The sequence below is a fragment of the Puma concolor genome, chromosome D3, assembly GCF_028749965.1.
Source record: "Puma concolor isolate L17-30 chromosome D3, mPumCon1.1.hap2, whole genome shotgun sequence".
Lineage (NCBI taxonomy): Eukaryota > Metazoa > Chordata > Mammalia > Carnivora > Felidae > Puma > Puma concolor.
In genome coordinates, this window is record NC_141678.1 from 53,806,647 (window position 1) to 53,824,182 (window position 17,536).

The 17,536-nt window shown below is 35.0% G+C and overlaps 1 protein-coding gene across 5 annotated transcripts in view; it reads right to left on the minus strand.

The window, feature by feature from the left end:
- TRAPPC8 (trafficking protein particle complex subunit 8) overlaps window positions 1-17,536 on the minus strand; it is an 83,862-nt gene that overhangs the window by 9,568 nt on the left and 56,758 nt on the right. For all 5 annotated transcript variants that reach the window (XM_086682684.1, XM_086682682.1, XM_086682683.1 and 2 more), the window contains 7 exons: window positions 15,166-15,608; window positions 11,269-11,416; window positions 9,849-9,945; window positions 8,492-8,560; window positions 8,345-8,403; window positions 5,869-6,042; window positions 2,444-2,545 (listed from right to left, as the gene is read on the minus strand). In XM_086682684.1, coding sequence (XP_086538810.1) covers window positions 2,444-2,545; window positions 5,869-6,042; window positions 8,345-8,403; window positions 8,492-8,560; window positions 9,849-9,945; window positions 11,269-11,416; window positions 15,166-15,608 — 1,092 coding nt within the window. The remainder of the gene's footprint in view (window positions 1-2,443; window positions 2,546-5,868; window positions 6,043-8,344; window positions 8,404-8,491; window positions 8,561-9,848; window positions 9,946-11,268; window positions 11,417-15,165; window positions 15,609-17,536) is intronic.

A 17,536-nucleotide genomic window follows, 5' to 3' on the forward strand; every position in this document is an offset into this window, starting at 1 on the left:
CCAAATCTATTATTCACAGTATGATGAAACTGCTTTATGTCCCAAGCTCAGTTAACCATATAAAGAGAATATAAAATATTTCAAAAGTGAAATACAGAGAAATAAAAAGGATATGCTATTCATGGTACATAAAATGAAAATATCACTTTTTTTGTAAATGTTTATTTATTTTTGAGAGAGAGAGAGAGCAGGGGAGGGGCAGAAAGAGAGGGGGACAGAGGATCTGAAATGGGCTCTGCATTAACAGCACAGAGTCTGATGTGGGGCTCAAACTCAGGAACTGAGAGATCATGACCTGAGACAAAGTCTGATGTTTAACTGACTGAACCACCCAGGGGCCCCAAGAATACAAATATATTTTATATAAATCACTTCTGGGGTACCTGGGTAGCTCAGTCAGTTGAGCATCTGACTTCAGCTCAGGTCATGATCTCACGGTCTGTGAGTTCAAGCCCCGCATCGGGCTCTGTGCTGACAGCTCAGAGCCTGGAGCCTGCTTTGGATTCTGTGTCTCCCTCTCTCTCTGCCCCTCCCCCACTCATGCTCTGTCTCTCTCTCTCTGTCAAAAATAAACAAACATTAAAAAAAAATTTTTTTAAATCACTTCTTCCTTTTCTAAATACTTATTCTGCCTATGTTTGAGATATTCTAGATTATCAAAAGTTTGTAACACAGACAACCAAAACTTAGGACTTCAAAGGGGAAAAAACAATTTTCTTATATTAAGAAATAGATCCAGGGTTAAATTTGATATCTTCATTAAACCTAATGGAATATTACCATTAGTAATCATCAAAGTAAAAACTGATTCAAGTTGTAGAACAACCAGTGGATGCTAAAACTAGTGGAACTAGGTTTAACAAGAAATCAGACATTTACATAGGCCCAAATTATTTCTCCACAAATTACTTATTAGAAACAACAGTAACTTTACTGTAGAGAAATAAGGTGGACCTTATCAGTGTGACCCATCACTGATAATGAAACAAATTAATATCAAGAGCTTTCTGATGTAACTCACTGGCAGGGACATAACATCACTTCTGTAGTATCCCTGCCAAAAATGTATAACCTTAATCTAGTCCTGAGGAAACAAGAAAAAACCAAAGAGGTATTATTTTACATTAAAATAACTTGCCCATGCTCTTCAAAGATATCATATGACACAGGACAAATGAAGGCTCAGAAACTGTCCCAAATTAAAGGAGACTAGAGAAACAGGACAAGTAAATGCAATGTATGATCTTAGACTGGATCCTGGTAAGAAAACACAAACTGTTACAAGGATAAAATGGAGAACTCTGATGGCATTTGAATATGGGCTATACAGGAGTACTGCATCAATGTTAAACTTCATGAATTTAATAATGGTTTTTGTGATTATTTGAGAGATTATTCTTTTTTTTTTATGATTTGGGAGAAGTTTTTTTTTTTTTTAAATGTTTGTTTATTTTTGAGAGACAGAGAGAGACAGAGTGCAAGCAGGGGAGGGCAGAGAGAGAAGGAGACACAGAATCCGAAGGAGGCTCCAGGCTCTGAGCTGTCGGCACAGAGCCTGATGCGGGGCTCAAACCCACCATCTGATCCGTGAGATCATGACCTGAGCTGAAGTCGGACACTTAACTGACTGAGTCACCCAGGCACCCCTATTTAAGAGATTATTCTTATTCATTGCAATCCTCAATGAAGTAAATAGGGGCAGAGGAGAAGGATGTCTGCAAATTTACTTGACAGTAATTACTTAAGAATAATTAAGAAAAAAATCAATGTGTACATAAACAGAGGAAGAATGATAAAGCAAAGAAGGTAAAATGCTAACCACTGGTGAACCTTGGTAAAAGGTGTAAGAGAGTCACTCTTTACACAATCCTTGCAGCTTTTCTGCAAGTTTGAAAATTATTTCAAAATAAGTTTTCAAAAATAATGTAAGAAAGCTTGAAATTAAGATTCATTATTTAGAAATGCAATACAAGGTCATGGTTCAAATTACTGGAAATTTTGTTCATATATACAAGAACTTTTTGGTAAGATGAAATAGTATTTTATGAGAAATGAGAACACATATTAAATACTATTCCCAGCTGCTGCACAACTCCAGGGGCCTTTACATTTCACGATATGCCTCCTCTGGAGTTCTGCAGTGGCAAGGGCATGTTTCCCTTCCTCTCAAGCAAATCAATTCTTTTTGTAACTATGAATTCTAGATTCAATACAGAATATTAGGAAACCTCAAGATCACAAGTGTATCTAATACTCTTACAAGATGCTAATGAATTTTATTTATGTTCATTTCTCATTCTAATTAGTCATCTGCCACCAACCCCTCACGCAAATCTCAATATAAAAGCCTGCATATACCAGCAGATCCCTTTAAAAACCCAAAAACCAACCAAACAAAAAACCCCAAGTTCACAAGAAGACCCAAAGCAAACATTACTATTACCTGTTTCTGAGGACATGAAAAGGCTTCTTTTCCTATAGTGCGAAGAATAACATGATGCTGACCTTCCAAAATTAGCTGCTTACTATCTTCCACTACATAAGCCTAAGACATACAAAGCACAAAAATGTTACCTTGCTTGGCAATACCTCAAAAGTAATGAATGCAATTATTTGATGGAAGGTAGAAATATCATGGCTGTTTATCAATTATCAACACGATGGCTGTGTCAGCATTTCTACTTTTATTTACTCATTCAATAAATAATCTGTCAAAATCTGTTTGCCTCAGTATAATACAGTTGGGCCTGGATATTTGAAGGATACATCTTAAAATCTTTTTTCAGTTTTCTCTAGAGCTCTTAAGAAACTAGTGCTATAACACAAGTCTTTTTGTGATTGAACTACCAAAATACAGGCAAAACGTACATGCTTCTGAAATGCCACAGGGTTTATCACCTAGAAGAACATAATCGTGAAAACAGTCATAAATCTTATAAGTGGAAATGTCACACCCTTGGAGATATCTTAAACATAAGTACATATACTTAAAAAAAAAAAAAAAAAAAAGGCCAATTTCATCTATATCAAAACACTGGTTCCAGCATATAACTCATCTCCCTCTTGAACCACTTCTGTCCCAGAGAAAATATAATACGTAAATGGCTCTGATACGCTGTTATTGCCACATTATGCAAATACAAAGGTTTAAAAATTTTTTAACAAGCCCAATTTTTTTACTATTAGATTCAACAGACACAAAATTTCTCAGCCAAAATGCTATAGAAGTTTCTAAATGTTTATGTTCAATTTTTGTACTCATTTTACCATGACCAGTGACAGCATGTCATCTGCAGACCAACTTGGGAGTAGTGCACTAAGGCATTGGACAGCCCAGGACCTGCTCGTGTGAACTAATACGTAACCCAAAATGCTGGACTTAAACACCTGACGCGGTGGACCTTTGAGAGGTTGAATACAAGGTTCTGAGACATGTCACGTTTTTTCCAATGGTCTCATGGGATCGAACAAAAATCACCCCTAGCCATGTCTAATTCTATAAATAACATTCTCCTTTCTGCACAAAGGCTTCGCTTTTTATTTTTTTATTTTTTTTTTAGTTTTTTTTTTTTCAACGTTTATTTTTATTTTTGGGACAGAGAGAGACAGAGCATGAACGGGGGAGGGGCAGAGAGAGAGGGAGACACAGAATCGGAAACAGGCTCCAGGCTCCGAGCCATCAGCCCAGAGCCTGACGCGGGGCTCGAACTCCCGGACCGCGAGATCGTGACCTGGCTGAAGTCGGACGCTTAACCGACTGCGCCACCCAGGCGCCCCAAGGCTTCGCTTTTTAAAACAAACATTTGGGGCGCCTGGGTGGCGCAGTCGGTTAAGCGTCCGACTTCAGCCAGGTCACGATCTCGCGGTCCGTGAGTTCGAGCCCCGCATCGGGCTCTGGGCTGACAGCTCGGAGCCTGGAGCCTACTTCAGATTCTGTGTCTCCCTCTCTCTCTGCCCCTCCCCCGTTCATGCTCTGTCTCTCTCTGTCCCAAAAATAAATAAAAAACGTTGGAAAAAAAAAAAAAAAAAAATTTAAAACAAACATTTATGCTTAGTTAAAACTGCTGAGTTTTTCTGTGCCTCTTTTCCAATTATTTTTCACAAAGATGTTGTCTGAGCTCGGTTTTTCTCCTGAATTATATTTTATTAAAAGAGTCCTAGGCATCCTGTGTTTCCTCCTCCACAGCTTAAATGACTTTTCAAATTTCATTTCATTCAGTGTGTCATTTCTGCATTATCTAGAGACCTCACTAAAGGAACTCTACCACTTTCTCAAATGAGTATGTGATAAACACAAATACGAGCCACTACCAACTTCATATCCCATTCTTCATTCTATTCCAATTTCCATTTTCTAGCCAAGGAGCATCACAATCTTAGTTTTCTTCTTCATGTGATCAGCAGTACTACTAGTAGTGGGATTTTATTCCGGGCTGTTTTTTAAAAGGTAACACTTTCACCCCCAGCCAAAGTTACTGTGGACTTAACAATGAATACAGAGTACAGATTACTCAAAATCTTGTCTCAGTAATATTACAAACTGTTACACGGCAGGAATCTGTGGAGTGACAGCCACATACGCCACGGTTCTAGTATATATTTAATGACTGGTTGGTTTACATTAAGAGGAAAATACTGCTAAGCCTGAAAATAGAATCCTCTTGATTCTAAGCCCCAAGAACATCTGATTTCAAGCTAAAAATGTGTAACTGACCTTTTAAATATTAAACATCTATAGTCAACAAAAGTACCAATTTGTTTAAGCAGTTTTATTAAAACTCATGCAAAAAATAAAAAATAAAAAACTTATGCCAGCTTAGTTTCAAGAAAGTTTATTTAAAAATGTGTGATTTAGTAAAAATAATAGTCTAGAATATCTGAACCAATTTAAAAATACATATATTGATCATCTACTATGAAAATACCTCTATGTGAGAGAGCTCTTGTATCAGACAACACAAAATGAAACCTTTCCACATAGTTCAGGTGAATATCCTTAGGCAAGATCCTTAATTTCACTGTAGAATTGTTTTTTAAAAAGTAATATATAATTTTATTATATATTCTATGTAATGTATACTATTTATATACAATTATAAATTTCTAAGATACAGAGGGTACACTGTGCGAAACAAGCCTGCTCTGTATAACAGGTAACTCTAAGGAAGACTAATGCCTAAGCAATCTCATTTTGCTCTGTCATGTGTGGATCTTATTTGGATATGATTTTTTAAAAATTAAAATATTTTAAAATAATCTGGAAAAAACAAAAACAGACCAACAAATAGATCATAATTAAGAATTACTGTTAATTTGGTTGGATGAGATAACAATATTTTGGAGATGTTAAAGAAAGTCTTCATCTGCTAGAATACAGAGCATTTACACGTAAAATATTATGTCACTAAAAAAAAAAAATACTATAGCAAATAATAAAGGAAAATAAAAATAAAAGAAAACAAAGGAAAGGGGCTAATGGAATAGATGAAAGATGAATAGCAACAAATTAGTGACTATGGAGTCTGAGTAATGGGTACCTGAAGGTTCACAGTGCTATTTTTTTCCATTTTCAGTTTCTGAAAATGCCAATAATAAAGAATTTAATAATAACAGTTGTTTTCATTAACAAATCTATAATATTCTCAGTACCACTTAGAAGTAACAATAACAAAGAAGAAAGCTATCTAATTTGAATTCTTTAAGTAAAAAAGTCATTATAGAACTACGAAATAAAATTATAAAACAACTTTAATATTGAAACTAAAAATTTAAGCAGAAAAAATGCAAATACCAGCTTACATTTGTTCTTTAGCTTAAGGCTCAAGTATCTGTAAGCAAGGCTTGCTGAAATAATTTAGTAACACATACCTTCCATAATACGACAATATTCAAATCCACCTCACTGCACTTCTGAATCAATCTCACAGCATCCTCTAATGACTGTTTTTCAGTATGCACGGACAGCTGGGCTTGTGGTTTCTTTAATTCAGAAGATAAGCTTCGATAAAAGAAGTCTGCACATGGACTTGCTGAACTTATTATCTGTCAAAAGAAAGTCACTTATCTACATAAATGTTTTCAATTAAATACACCCTACCAAAATTTATATTTCTCTATATGTTTCTGTATAACCAAAACGCTTATTAAAAAATTTCTTGTCAATCTGTCAATAGAGGGAGGCTGTAAAACACACTAAAACATTTAAACACCTAAAATATTTGGTATAAATTACCCTGAATCTTAAAGCTGTTACCTCAAAATAATTAATCTACACTGCCATGACATTAGGTTTGACCTTCCAAGTATCCAGGAAGATGATGGGTAGCTCTAAGAAAATGAATAAAAAATAAATTATTGAAAAGTAATATTTTTTGTACTATTAAAATAACAGAAATAGTTCTCATTCGAATACTTAGAATACTAGACAACATCGAGTGAAACAGAATGCAAACTGAGTAATTGGTCTTAATGTGGCTCTTCTACTTGAAGGAAGAGAACATGAGAAAAGAATTTTTTAAAAACTTCTTAATGGAATCAGAAGTACAGGATTTCCTTTAATGGGATATTATGTTTCACAGTAAACTGTCTACACTTAGGATTCCCTTCGTTATAGGCTATATTATATAGATGCTAAGTTTCAAGTTAATTATTAAATATTAATAAATATACACATTTTCCCTTTAAGAATAAACTATTTTCTGGTAAGCAATTGTCCCCATAGTTCTCTCATTAATCTGTAGTGCTTGGGGAGTTCTATTTACTCAACCAGATTCATCAAAAGGGAAAATGTCCTTTTTTGTCTTTACTTTCTTCAGTACTCCTATACAAAATTATTTGCTAATATATACAATAAAAATTATACACTTAATATGATTTAAGGGTCTTGATTATGTCTCTAGGGATTTTAAATTTAAAAAAGAAGTGAAAAGGACAAACAACTGAAATCATGAAACCTAAATTCAGTCATTCAGGAGGCATGGCATTGCTAAAAGTATACTTGTTTTGGAATTACTGGGCTTTTGGTACTCTGAGATATTTCTAAATAACTGCTTCTTCAAATAGGCAAAAGATAGCCACAAAGAGTGAGTCAGATGAAGGCCAATGATAAGAGAAATACAAAAGCATAAGAATGTCTGGAATTATCAAATCAAAAAACACAAAGAAGAAACAATAACACAAACAGTAACGTTGGTAACAGTACCAGGGCATGCCTACGTGGAAGTTTACACCCTTGGTCCAGCATTTCTCAAAGCAAATCACCACATCACCTCGTCAGATTATATGCAGAGCTGGCTGAAAATGCATATTCCTGGGGTTAAGCTTCCAACTCTCTGATTTCAGCTTGGGTCATGATCTCACAGTTTGTGAGTTCTAGCCCCACATAGGACTCTGTGCTGACAGTGTGGAACGTGCTTAGGATTCTCTCTCTCTCCCTCTCTGCCCCTCCCCGACTCACATTGTCCCGGTCTCTGTGCCTCTCTCAAAATACATAAATAGGAAGGGAGGGAGGGAAGGAAAAAATGCATATTCCCAAACTCCCCCCAAGACATAACAAATCAAAGTTTTGGAGGCAGGAAAGCAAAATTTTCATTTTTACAAAATTCTCAGATCAAAAATAGGGTCTGAAAAAAAAAAAAAGAGACTAATAACCTTAACATCATCTGGGAGCTTACAGTAATTTAGTATACATATTTTTTATTAAGTAAACTATGCCCCATGCAGGGCACGAACTCACAACCCCCAAATCAAGAGTCACATGTTCTACCAAATGTGCCAACCAGATGCTCCAGCTTATAGCAATTTAGAATCTCAGGTCCCACCCTAGTCCCACTGAAATAGAATTTGCATTTAACAAGAGCCCCACATGTTGTGAAAGTTTGAAAACCTACTCTAAGTGATTCTTACAAATAATTAACTTGAAATACTACTGTTTGGGAAAATACATTTAAAACTACAAAAGAGCTTATTATTTTGGTCTCAGAACCATATGATACACCAAAATCCAGAGAAATATCATCTTTATGTTCCACTGTAACCACTTTCCCTAATAAATTGGTTCCCTTGTATAATCTGGTTTCTTTCTTTAATACCAAGGTTTATACTTTTTTCCTGTGATACCCTCAAAAGAAAGTTAGTTTTGAATAACTAACTAAAATGGCATAATCCACATAGTATTTCTGGTCTGTTTTAGAGCATGAAGGGAAGCTGCAAAACCCAACAATGTTGACATATTCACCCACTAAAGATTTTGAGGATTACTAAAGCAATAGTTTTGCCAAAATAGATATTCCAGAACTGTGACTTTGATCCAGAAGATCAAATGCTATTGTGCTTATTTTCATACCTGTTCATTTCCAAAGATGATATCTGCAAAGGTGTATTTTTCTGAGGACTGTGTGGCAACTAAAAAACAGGGGAAAACAAGCTAATCATATCGTTGGCATGAAATATAAAATACCATTAAGAAAGTCTGAAAATAAAATGAATTTACCTTCTTTTTCCTTACATCGTATTGCCTTGAAGCAAAATTTTCCCTTCTCCCTGCTGGCAAGTTTGGCATCTAGAAAGAAAAGAAAGAAAAAATTTCAAAGATCCTTCTCAGCTTCTGACATGGTAAAACCTAATTTATTATTCAGACTTCCTTAACAATACTGGAAAATAATTCATAATTATAAATAATGTTTAATGAAAAACATCTTTGTTTTCATGTCAATAAAGCAAATTTCACTCAGCCCATAAAAAGGATGAAATTCAACTTTCTTGAAATACATGGTCACACATGTGCTTGTGTGTGTGTGTGTGTGTGTGTGTGTGAATAAATAATACTCATTTTATATTTATGTGTGTGTGTGTGTGTGTGTGTGTGTGTGTGTGTGTGTGTGTGTGAAATTACAGATAAAAGTTTAAAAGATCCGAACCTGGGAACCAGGGAGCCCACAACCCACCATTCTATCATTTCTTCATTTCCTTTCAGTATTTTTTCATATGTATGACTTACATCAATATTGCTATATGCACATACTGTGCTATGATGCATTTCCCTGCTATTACAGACACTTTTAAAATGTTAATAAATTTTAGTGACTAAAAAATAGTCTGAGTTATAATTTACATTAAAGCCACACTGAATTTCTCCCTATTAAACACAACTTTGCGATTAACTGCCCTGCTCTCAGTATACAGATTTTCCTATGTTTTGAATTAATTCCTTTGTACAAATTCCAAAAATAAGGATTACTGAAAGGCTAAGTATGAGTTTAAATATTTTTATAGCTTCTGAAATAATACTGTACAATTTTTCTCCAGAAAAAGCAAATATTTTGTCAGCTTCCCTCCACTCTTAAAAGCACTGGCATTCTCATATTACTACCAGGATAACTGACAGAAATATCCTGCAAAACAATCTGTCAATATATATCACAAGTATGTATATTCTTTTAAGTGTTATATGGGTATAAAGTCAGTCACTACAGAGGTATGGTTATACACAGAAAAAACAGCCTACCAATGGCAAAGGACACAAAAAGAACCTTCCACATTCTAGTCTATATGTTTCTGTACTGTTTGAAATTTTGGAAGTGATCATCTACTCAGGCACTGATTTTCCAACTGAATAAAGAAAATGCAAATAGAAATATGTGGAAGGGAATAAAAAGATGGGAAAGAACAGATTAAGATAGGTAATTTGATTCACAGTCACTTGAACTAATGAAAACACAACTTAATGCTTAAAAAAGTTAATTATAAAAAAGGTACCAACAATCTTCTGATATTATAGTACTATTCTGAAAAAAATCAAGCAATGAAGATTTGAAAATTTACTATGAAAAGGAAAATAAAGCACAAACCTTTGTTTTCAGAGAGATTTACAGATTTCTGGAATTTCCAGTGTTTGCTACTACTCGATACTTGTACTATATGGAATTCCTTAACACCTGCTTCACTCTATCAAAAAGAAATAAGAGTCATTTAAGATTTAGGGGCATGAACTTAGAATATTCTAATGTAAATAATATTCTGACTCTGCTACCAAAGTAAGTATTAATTAACATAAGATTAAATTTTTATTTTAAAATAAATAATATACATTTCGGAATGCTTACGTTATTTAAATCCCTCCTTAAACTTACTTAGAGAAGTCAACATTTTATATGAGAACTGTATTTAACTATGATGTACTCCCACTGGAGTATTCAGTCATTAGAACCTATCATAATGAGTTACTGATAGTATTTAATCAAACAGTATTTGTTGTCAATTTTTAATCAAAACTGTAGTATTTTTTTTATTCCTTCTCATCTTTCTGAGATATCTCATTGTCATTAAGGCAAAAATAAACAAAAATTGAACAAATCAGAATCTCCATACACAGCCAATGCACATAAAGTTAATCTGTATACAATTTTTCATTTACCTGGAAAAGAGCTAATTTGAAATTATTACAATTTTCTTACTTTTACAAATGTTATTTTCTTTAAAGATCACCAAAGTATTAAGCACATAAATCCTAAATATCCTAAAAAGCAACCTTACAAATTTATGAAGCTAAAACAAAGGACATTACAGAATTCATTACAGAATAAGCAACACCATGTAAGTATCTGAACTGAATCAATTTGATGCTAAGATGCTATCTTATTATTATTAAGTAGGCTTCACACCCAGAGTGGAGTGCAATGCAGGGCTCGAACTCACAACCCTGAGACCAAGACCTGAGCTGAGATCAATGGCCTTACCAACTGAGCCACCCAGGTGCCCCACTAACATGTTATTTTAATAATGAGATCACATTTCCTTCTTTAATACTCATTTTTATATTTAGAGTATATAAATAAACAGGAATGATAAAATGCTTGAAATGCTTTATATAAGGAAAATGGTACCCTCAGAAATATGTAAGTGACGATTACCAAGTTAATAATACTGAATGGAAAATCCTAATACAGAACTTTGTAAATTTAATTACATCAACAGATTCTGAATGGTGAGACTAGAAAGCACTCTATCAGATCTCTTTTGGGTTTAATTACTCACGTATAGGGCTACCTTTCATATGATACATACCATATTAATGCCACCAGGTCATTTTATTTGAAGAGACTTAAAATCACAAAGCTAATAGAAAATTAAGACGTTTTCACACTGTTGTATATGAATATTCCTAAATTCCTAGCTTATGCTATCTTGTGAAAAAAGAATCCTTTACTAAAAATAAAGGAAACACTTCCACTATAATTAAAAATAAAATTTAGTTTTAAACCAACTTACAGTATTGGTATTTTCCACATCCACAAAGACTAACATATTGCCCCCTCTGCCCTCCTCATCTTCAAGAGAATTACTTCTGCAGACAGTGGCCCGTACATTCAAAGATCGGCTGGTACAAATGACTGCAGTGTGTCTTAATATTCTGTGACTAAAGAAATAAAAAATAGCAAGTTTAATGTAAGAACCTCTCCATGTGTTATGATTCTCTAATTCCAAATAAAGCTTTTAAAACCTAATTGCTCTCAGGACCACTTATACTCAGAAAACAAAACAAAAACAGAATAATAAAGTAAAATTATGTAGTGTAACTTCCGTTCAATTCTTCTCAGTTCAGAAGGAAACTAATAGTCACCTTGACTCTAGGCATGTCTGCTTACCAAACTCATCAGTCTAGCACAGGAAAATAATTTTCATGCAGCCATGTCCTCATTATGCTTCTTCTCTGACAGTGGTTCCAAAGTAACTGATCCCCTATCAAGTAAACTTCAAACTTTAACTTGGCATTCAAAGCCCTCCACAATACAGCTATTTACATTTCCATGTTAATTCCCCGTTACTTTTTTTTTTTAATGTTGCCTCCTAAATTTTTTTTTTAAATGTTTCACATTTACTTATTTTTGAGACAGAGAGAGACAGAGTGTAAGTGGGGGAGGGGCAGAGAGAGAGGGAGACACAGAATCCAAAGCAGGATCCAGGTTCTGAGCTGTTAGCACATAGCCCAACGCGGGGCTAGAACTCACGAACTGTGAGATCATGGCCTGAGCCGAAGTCAGACGCTTAACTGACTGAGCCACCCAGGCGCCCCATAATTTTTTTTTTTTAAAAGTACAATTGAAATATACTATCCTATTAGTTTCAGGGATAAATCATAGTGATTCAGTATTTTTATATATTATGAAATGATCCCTTTGATAAATCTAGTGACCACCTATCATACAAAGCTATTGCAATATTACTGACTATATTCCCTACACTGTACATTGCATCCTCATGACTTCTTTTATAATTGAAAATTTGTACCTCTTAATCCCCTTCACCTATTTCGCCTACTCCACCAACTCCTCCCTACTCTGGTAACCAACAGCTTCTTTCTTCTATGAGTCTGTTTCTGTTTTTTTTTGGATTCCACATACAGGTGAAATAATGTGGTCTGTCTTATTTTACATAGCATAATACCCGTCCAGGTCTCCACCCATGTAATCACAAATGGCAAGATTTCATTCCTCTTTATGGCTGAGTAACGTTCCTCTGAGTGTGTTTGTGTACACATGTGCATTGCACATCTTTATCCTTATCAACAGGACACCTAGGTTGCCTCCACAACTTGGCTAATATTATAAATAATACAGCAGTGAACAAAGGAATGTATGTATCTCTTTGGATTGGTGATTTTGTTTTCTCCAGATAAATACCAGAATTGAAATTGCTTTATATGGTAGTTCCATTTTAATTTTTTGAGAAACTTCCATACTGTTTTTCTAAGTGGCTGTACCAATTCACATATCCACTAACAGTGTATATGTGGGTTCCTTTTTCTCCACATCCTCACCAATATATATTACTTTGTGTCTTTGATAACAGCCAATCTGACAAGTGTGAAGTAATAGCTCATTGTGGTTTTGATGTGCATTTCCTTGATTAGTGATGCTGAGCATCTTCTCTTGTGCCTGTTGGCCATCGGTAGGTCTTCGGAAAAATGTCTACTTAGATCCCCTGCCCATTTTTAAATTGGGATTTTTTTTCTTTTTTAAATTTTTTTAAAAGTTTCTTTATTTTGAGTAAGTGGGGGAGGGGCAGAGAGAAAGGGAGAGAGAATCCCAAGCAGGCCCTGTACCATCAGTGAGGAGCCCAACGTGGGGCTCGAACTCACAAACTGCAAATTCATGACCTGAGCCAAAACCAAGAGTTGACACTTAACCGAGCCAACCAGGCGCCCCTAAATTGGGGTGTTCTTAATATTAATTGTGTAAGTTATTTATATTTTTGGATATTAACCCCTTGTTGGATATATGATCTGCAAATACTTTGTCCCATTCAGTAGGATGCCTTTTTGTTTTGCTGATGGTTTCTTTGTGCAAAAGCTTTCTAGTTTGATGTGATCCCATTTGTTTTCGCTTTTGCTGCCCTTGCCTGAAAACACTGGTCCAAAAGAATATTGCTAAGATCAGTATCAAAGAGCTCACTGCCTATGTTTTCTTCTAGGAGTTTTATGGTTTAAAATCTTGCATTCAAGTCTTTACTCCATTGTGAATTATCTTTGTTTATGGTGTAAGGTAATGGTCCAGGTTCATTCTTTTATATGCAGTTGTCCCATTTTCCCAACGTCATTTATTGAAGAAACTATCTTCTCCATTGTATATTCTTGCCTCCCTGGTCAAGATTAATTGACCACATATGCATGCATTTATTTCTGGGTTTTCTATTGTGTTCCACTGATGTGTGTCTATTTTCGTCCCAGTATCATACTGTATTGATTACTATAGCTTTGCAGTATAGTTTGAAATCAGGTAGCATGACAGTTCCAGCTTTATTCTTCTTTCTCCAGAATGCTATTTGGGGTCTTTTGTGGTTCAACACAAATTTTAGGATTCTTTGTTCTCATTCTGTAAAAAATGCCAATCGTATTCTGATGGGGCTTGAACTGAATCTGTCGATTGCTTTGGGAAGTATGAACATATTAACAATATTAATTCTTCCAATCCATGAACACAGTGTATCTTTCCATTTATTTATGTCATCTTCAATTTCTTTCATTAATGTCTTACAGTTTTCACAGTACAGGTCTTTTATCTCCTTGGTTAAATTTATTCCTAGGTATTTTATTCTTTTTTACGCAATTGTAAATAGGACTGGTTTCGTAACTTCTTTTTCTGATAGTTCATTATTAGCATCTAGAAATGCAATCAATCTCTGTATGCTAATTTTGGATCCTACGACTTTACTGAATTCATTACTTCTAACAATTTTCCCTTCTTTTACACATATTTTACACTGCGACCAAACTAACTATATTCAGTTTATATTTCCTAATTTGCAAATCTTCATTCATATATACAGCCACTCCCTGGAACACCCACTACTCTCTTGCCTATCCCCCTTGATACCCAAATTTTGAAATCTTTACTTTCCTTGGAAGGTCATTTCACCACTACTATATTCTACAAAGCCTTCTCTGACTGCCTTGGCCAGAGTATGCTCTATTGTACTCTGAAGGAGAATATTATTGAGTATCTAATATGTCCCCATTATAAATACTGTATCATTTTGTCCTCAGAAGTCTTATTTTAGATATTCCATTAATAAATGGAGTAATACAATTATTCCTAGTTAATTTTATAAAAATGACAGCAGCATTATCACAAATAAAATAACCTGTTGTTTAATGATTTATAGGCCACAGACCCTTGTGAGTGCCAAGGTAAATTTCTTCAGTGACCCTTATTATAACACCACTCTAATCATCTGTTCTGCAAATATATATTTTCCCCCCATACATTCCCAGGAGTCAGAAGAGGGCACAGGGAAAAGGAAAGGTAAAACGAAGTAATTTTCTTGAAACAGGATGACTATCGACAGGTTGTTTTCACATACAAATGGTACCTGTGAACTTCATTATTATGTGGTAACTTTGGCCCTGGTACTTGGTCGAATCAGAGAATCATGAAGTTAACAGACAGAAGCCACTAAGAAGATTATAGTAGCCTAATTTTTTTCACTTTTGGCTACTTAGAACTTAGATTAGGGACAAACTCAATTATAAACATCATGCATAATACAGAAGGGAGTAATTTTTTAAATAAACAATGACAGATGTTAACAAATATCAAAATGTTTATTTGAATTTGTGCACATACATTAAACACAGAGCTTAAATCAAGAAAGTTTTATAATACTCACCGGATCTTAGGCTGCTTTTTAACACTTTCATAGTAAAACAAAAAGTTAATTTCATGGACACCTTCTTCATCTGGCCCACGTAACCACATTGGTAGCTGGACTGAAGCTCCAGGTAGAAGAACAGTGTCAGGAAGGGGAACAGGAATCACCTCTGGCTGACTCCCTATGCCAATGCCAAAGTCTACAGAGGAAGCCGATGATATGAGTGCCATACACACAGCGGTAGAGTCTGTCGCAACAGTCTTGTAAGCACTACAGTTCTCAGAAGCTGAAGGACTCAGTGGTGTTAGAACAGCTGTGTTACCACCAAAAGTAAAGAACTCTGGACGTTTAGAAACAACCTTCAATCCAGTAAGAGGACTTTTGCTGACATTGACAAACTCTACATATGCTTTTCGGATTTCTCCACAGAGGAGCCCTGTAGGGAAATGTATAAAGAATACCTGCATTGGAGGGAAAAAATATTATTATATTGTCTGTTAAAAATTCCGAACCTCTAATGAATAATAAGTTGTTATATTTCTTTATAAAGAGAATTTCATTAATTCTCTTTGATATCTCCCTGAATATGTGGCAATTAACAATACCATTTTAGAAAATGTTATTCAACAGCAGATGTCAGAGGTATGAATTAAAGACAAAACATCAGTGACAAGTGAGTATCAGCAAAACTCTGACGACTGTGTAGACTATGGGTAAGAGAAGTTGTAAGAAATATAACATAGCTATGTGAATTAAAGAATTGTCAGTTGAAAAGCCCTTATCAATGTCAACTTGAAAAGTAGCTCAACTATTTGTTTACACAACAAGATGAAAAGATACCCCATAAGTCTTAAATGGGAGGAATGTACAGATCCATGATTCCATATCCATAATTTTAAAACCAAAAAGCTCCAAATGACCTCAAACGTTTAGTAACTCACATGGGAACAAAACCCGATCTAACAGAGGCTTTTTATACCCTTTCCCATTTAGTGTGATAGTCCTATGGTTCAGTCACACAATATTAATTTGCTTGATTTCCAGATGCTACCACAAACCCAACAGGGGTTACATAACACTTTATATAAGAAACCACACACACACACACACACACACACACACACACACACACACACAATTTCTAAAAATTAAAGGAGAAAAAAATTTCCAACACACATCCGGCCTCAGAATTTCAGATAAGGGAATGTGAACCTGTATTACAGAGGTAGAAATATGGGCTACCAACCATCTAGTAAGTTATCTGCATTTCCCCTTAAGTCAGGAGCCTGGGTGGCTGGGCATTTGACTCTTGCTTTCTCCTCAGGTCATGGTATCATGGTTTGTTAGTTTGAGTCCCATATAGGCTCTGTACTGGCAGTGCAGAGCCTGCTTGGGATTCTCTCTCCCCCTCTTTCTGCCCGTCCTCCTTGCATATGCACACTCTCTCTCAAAATAGATAAAGTTAAATAAAATTTAAAAAAATAAATAAAAGATCCTTAAGTGTAAATATCAGAGGTACACTGAAAGTATCCAAGAAAAGAGGAACATAAAGGTAAAAGTGTAAGAAAAAATGTTCTAATGAAGTTATGACTAGTAGTCCCAGAGGAGTTATAAAAATCCAGTGGAAAAACCTGTTTCTTAATCTAAGTTTGAAAGGAATTTCACTATGGCCATAGTCTTAAGGAAAGCAGATAAATTCTGTGGATGTCAGAAGCTTTAAAAGTGGATATGAAAATGGGGTGCGTGGATGGCTCAGTTGGTTAATTAAGTGTTCAACTTCAGCTCAGGTCATGATCTCACAAGTTCACGAGTTTGAGCCCCACAGTGGGCTCTGTGCTGACAGCTCGAGCCTGGAGCCTGCTCCAGATTCTATGTCTCCCTTTCTCTCTGCCCCTCCCCTGCTCATGCATGTTCTCTCTCTTTCTCTCTCTCAAAATAAACAAACATTAAAAAAAAATTTAAAGAAAAGGCCTCTGACCTAAATCCTCCCCCCCCCCAAGGTAAGAGGATGGCAAGACAGTGAATAAATGTACATTTGTGTATTTTCTTAAGGCAAAATATTTATGGTATGGATCTATTGTGGGGTTTTTTTGTTATTCACTACAAGCTTTTTTGTTTAATCAACCAAACACCCGTTGTTACTATGTAGAATAAGAGGTCCTCTACATATTCTACCTTCTGCAAGGAAAATTACATCTATAACAATAAAGTTTTTTTTTAAACCACTATGGTATGCAAGAAGAAAACTTAAATACAGAATGAGCAATATCAAAAACAAAATAATTTTAAAGACTACTCAGTTAAACATTTAAAATTAAACATCATCTGGTTCAATTTTCCTCATTTCGTAAGAGAAGAAACTTTCCAAGGTCAGATAATTAGAGATGGA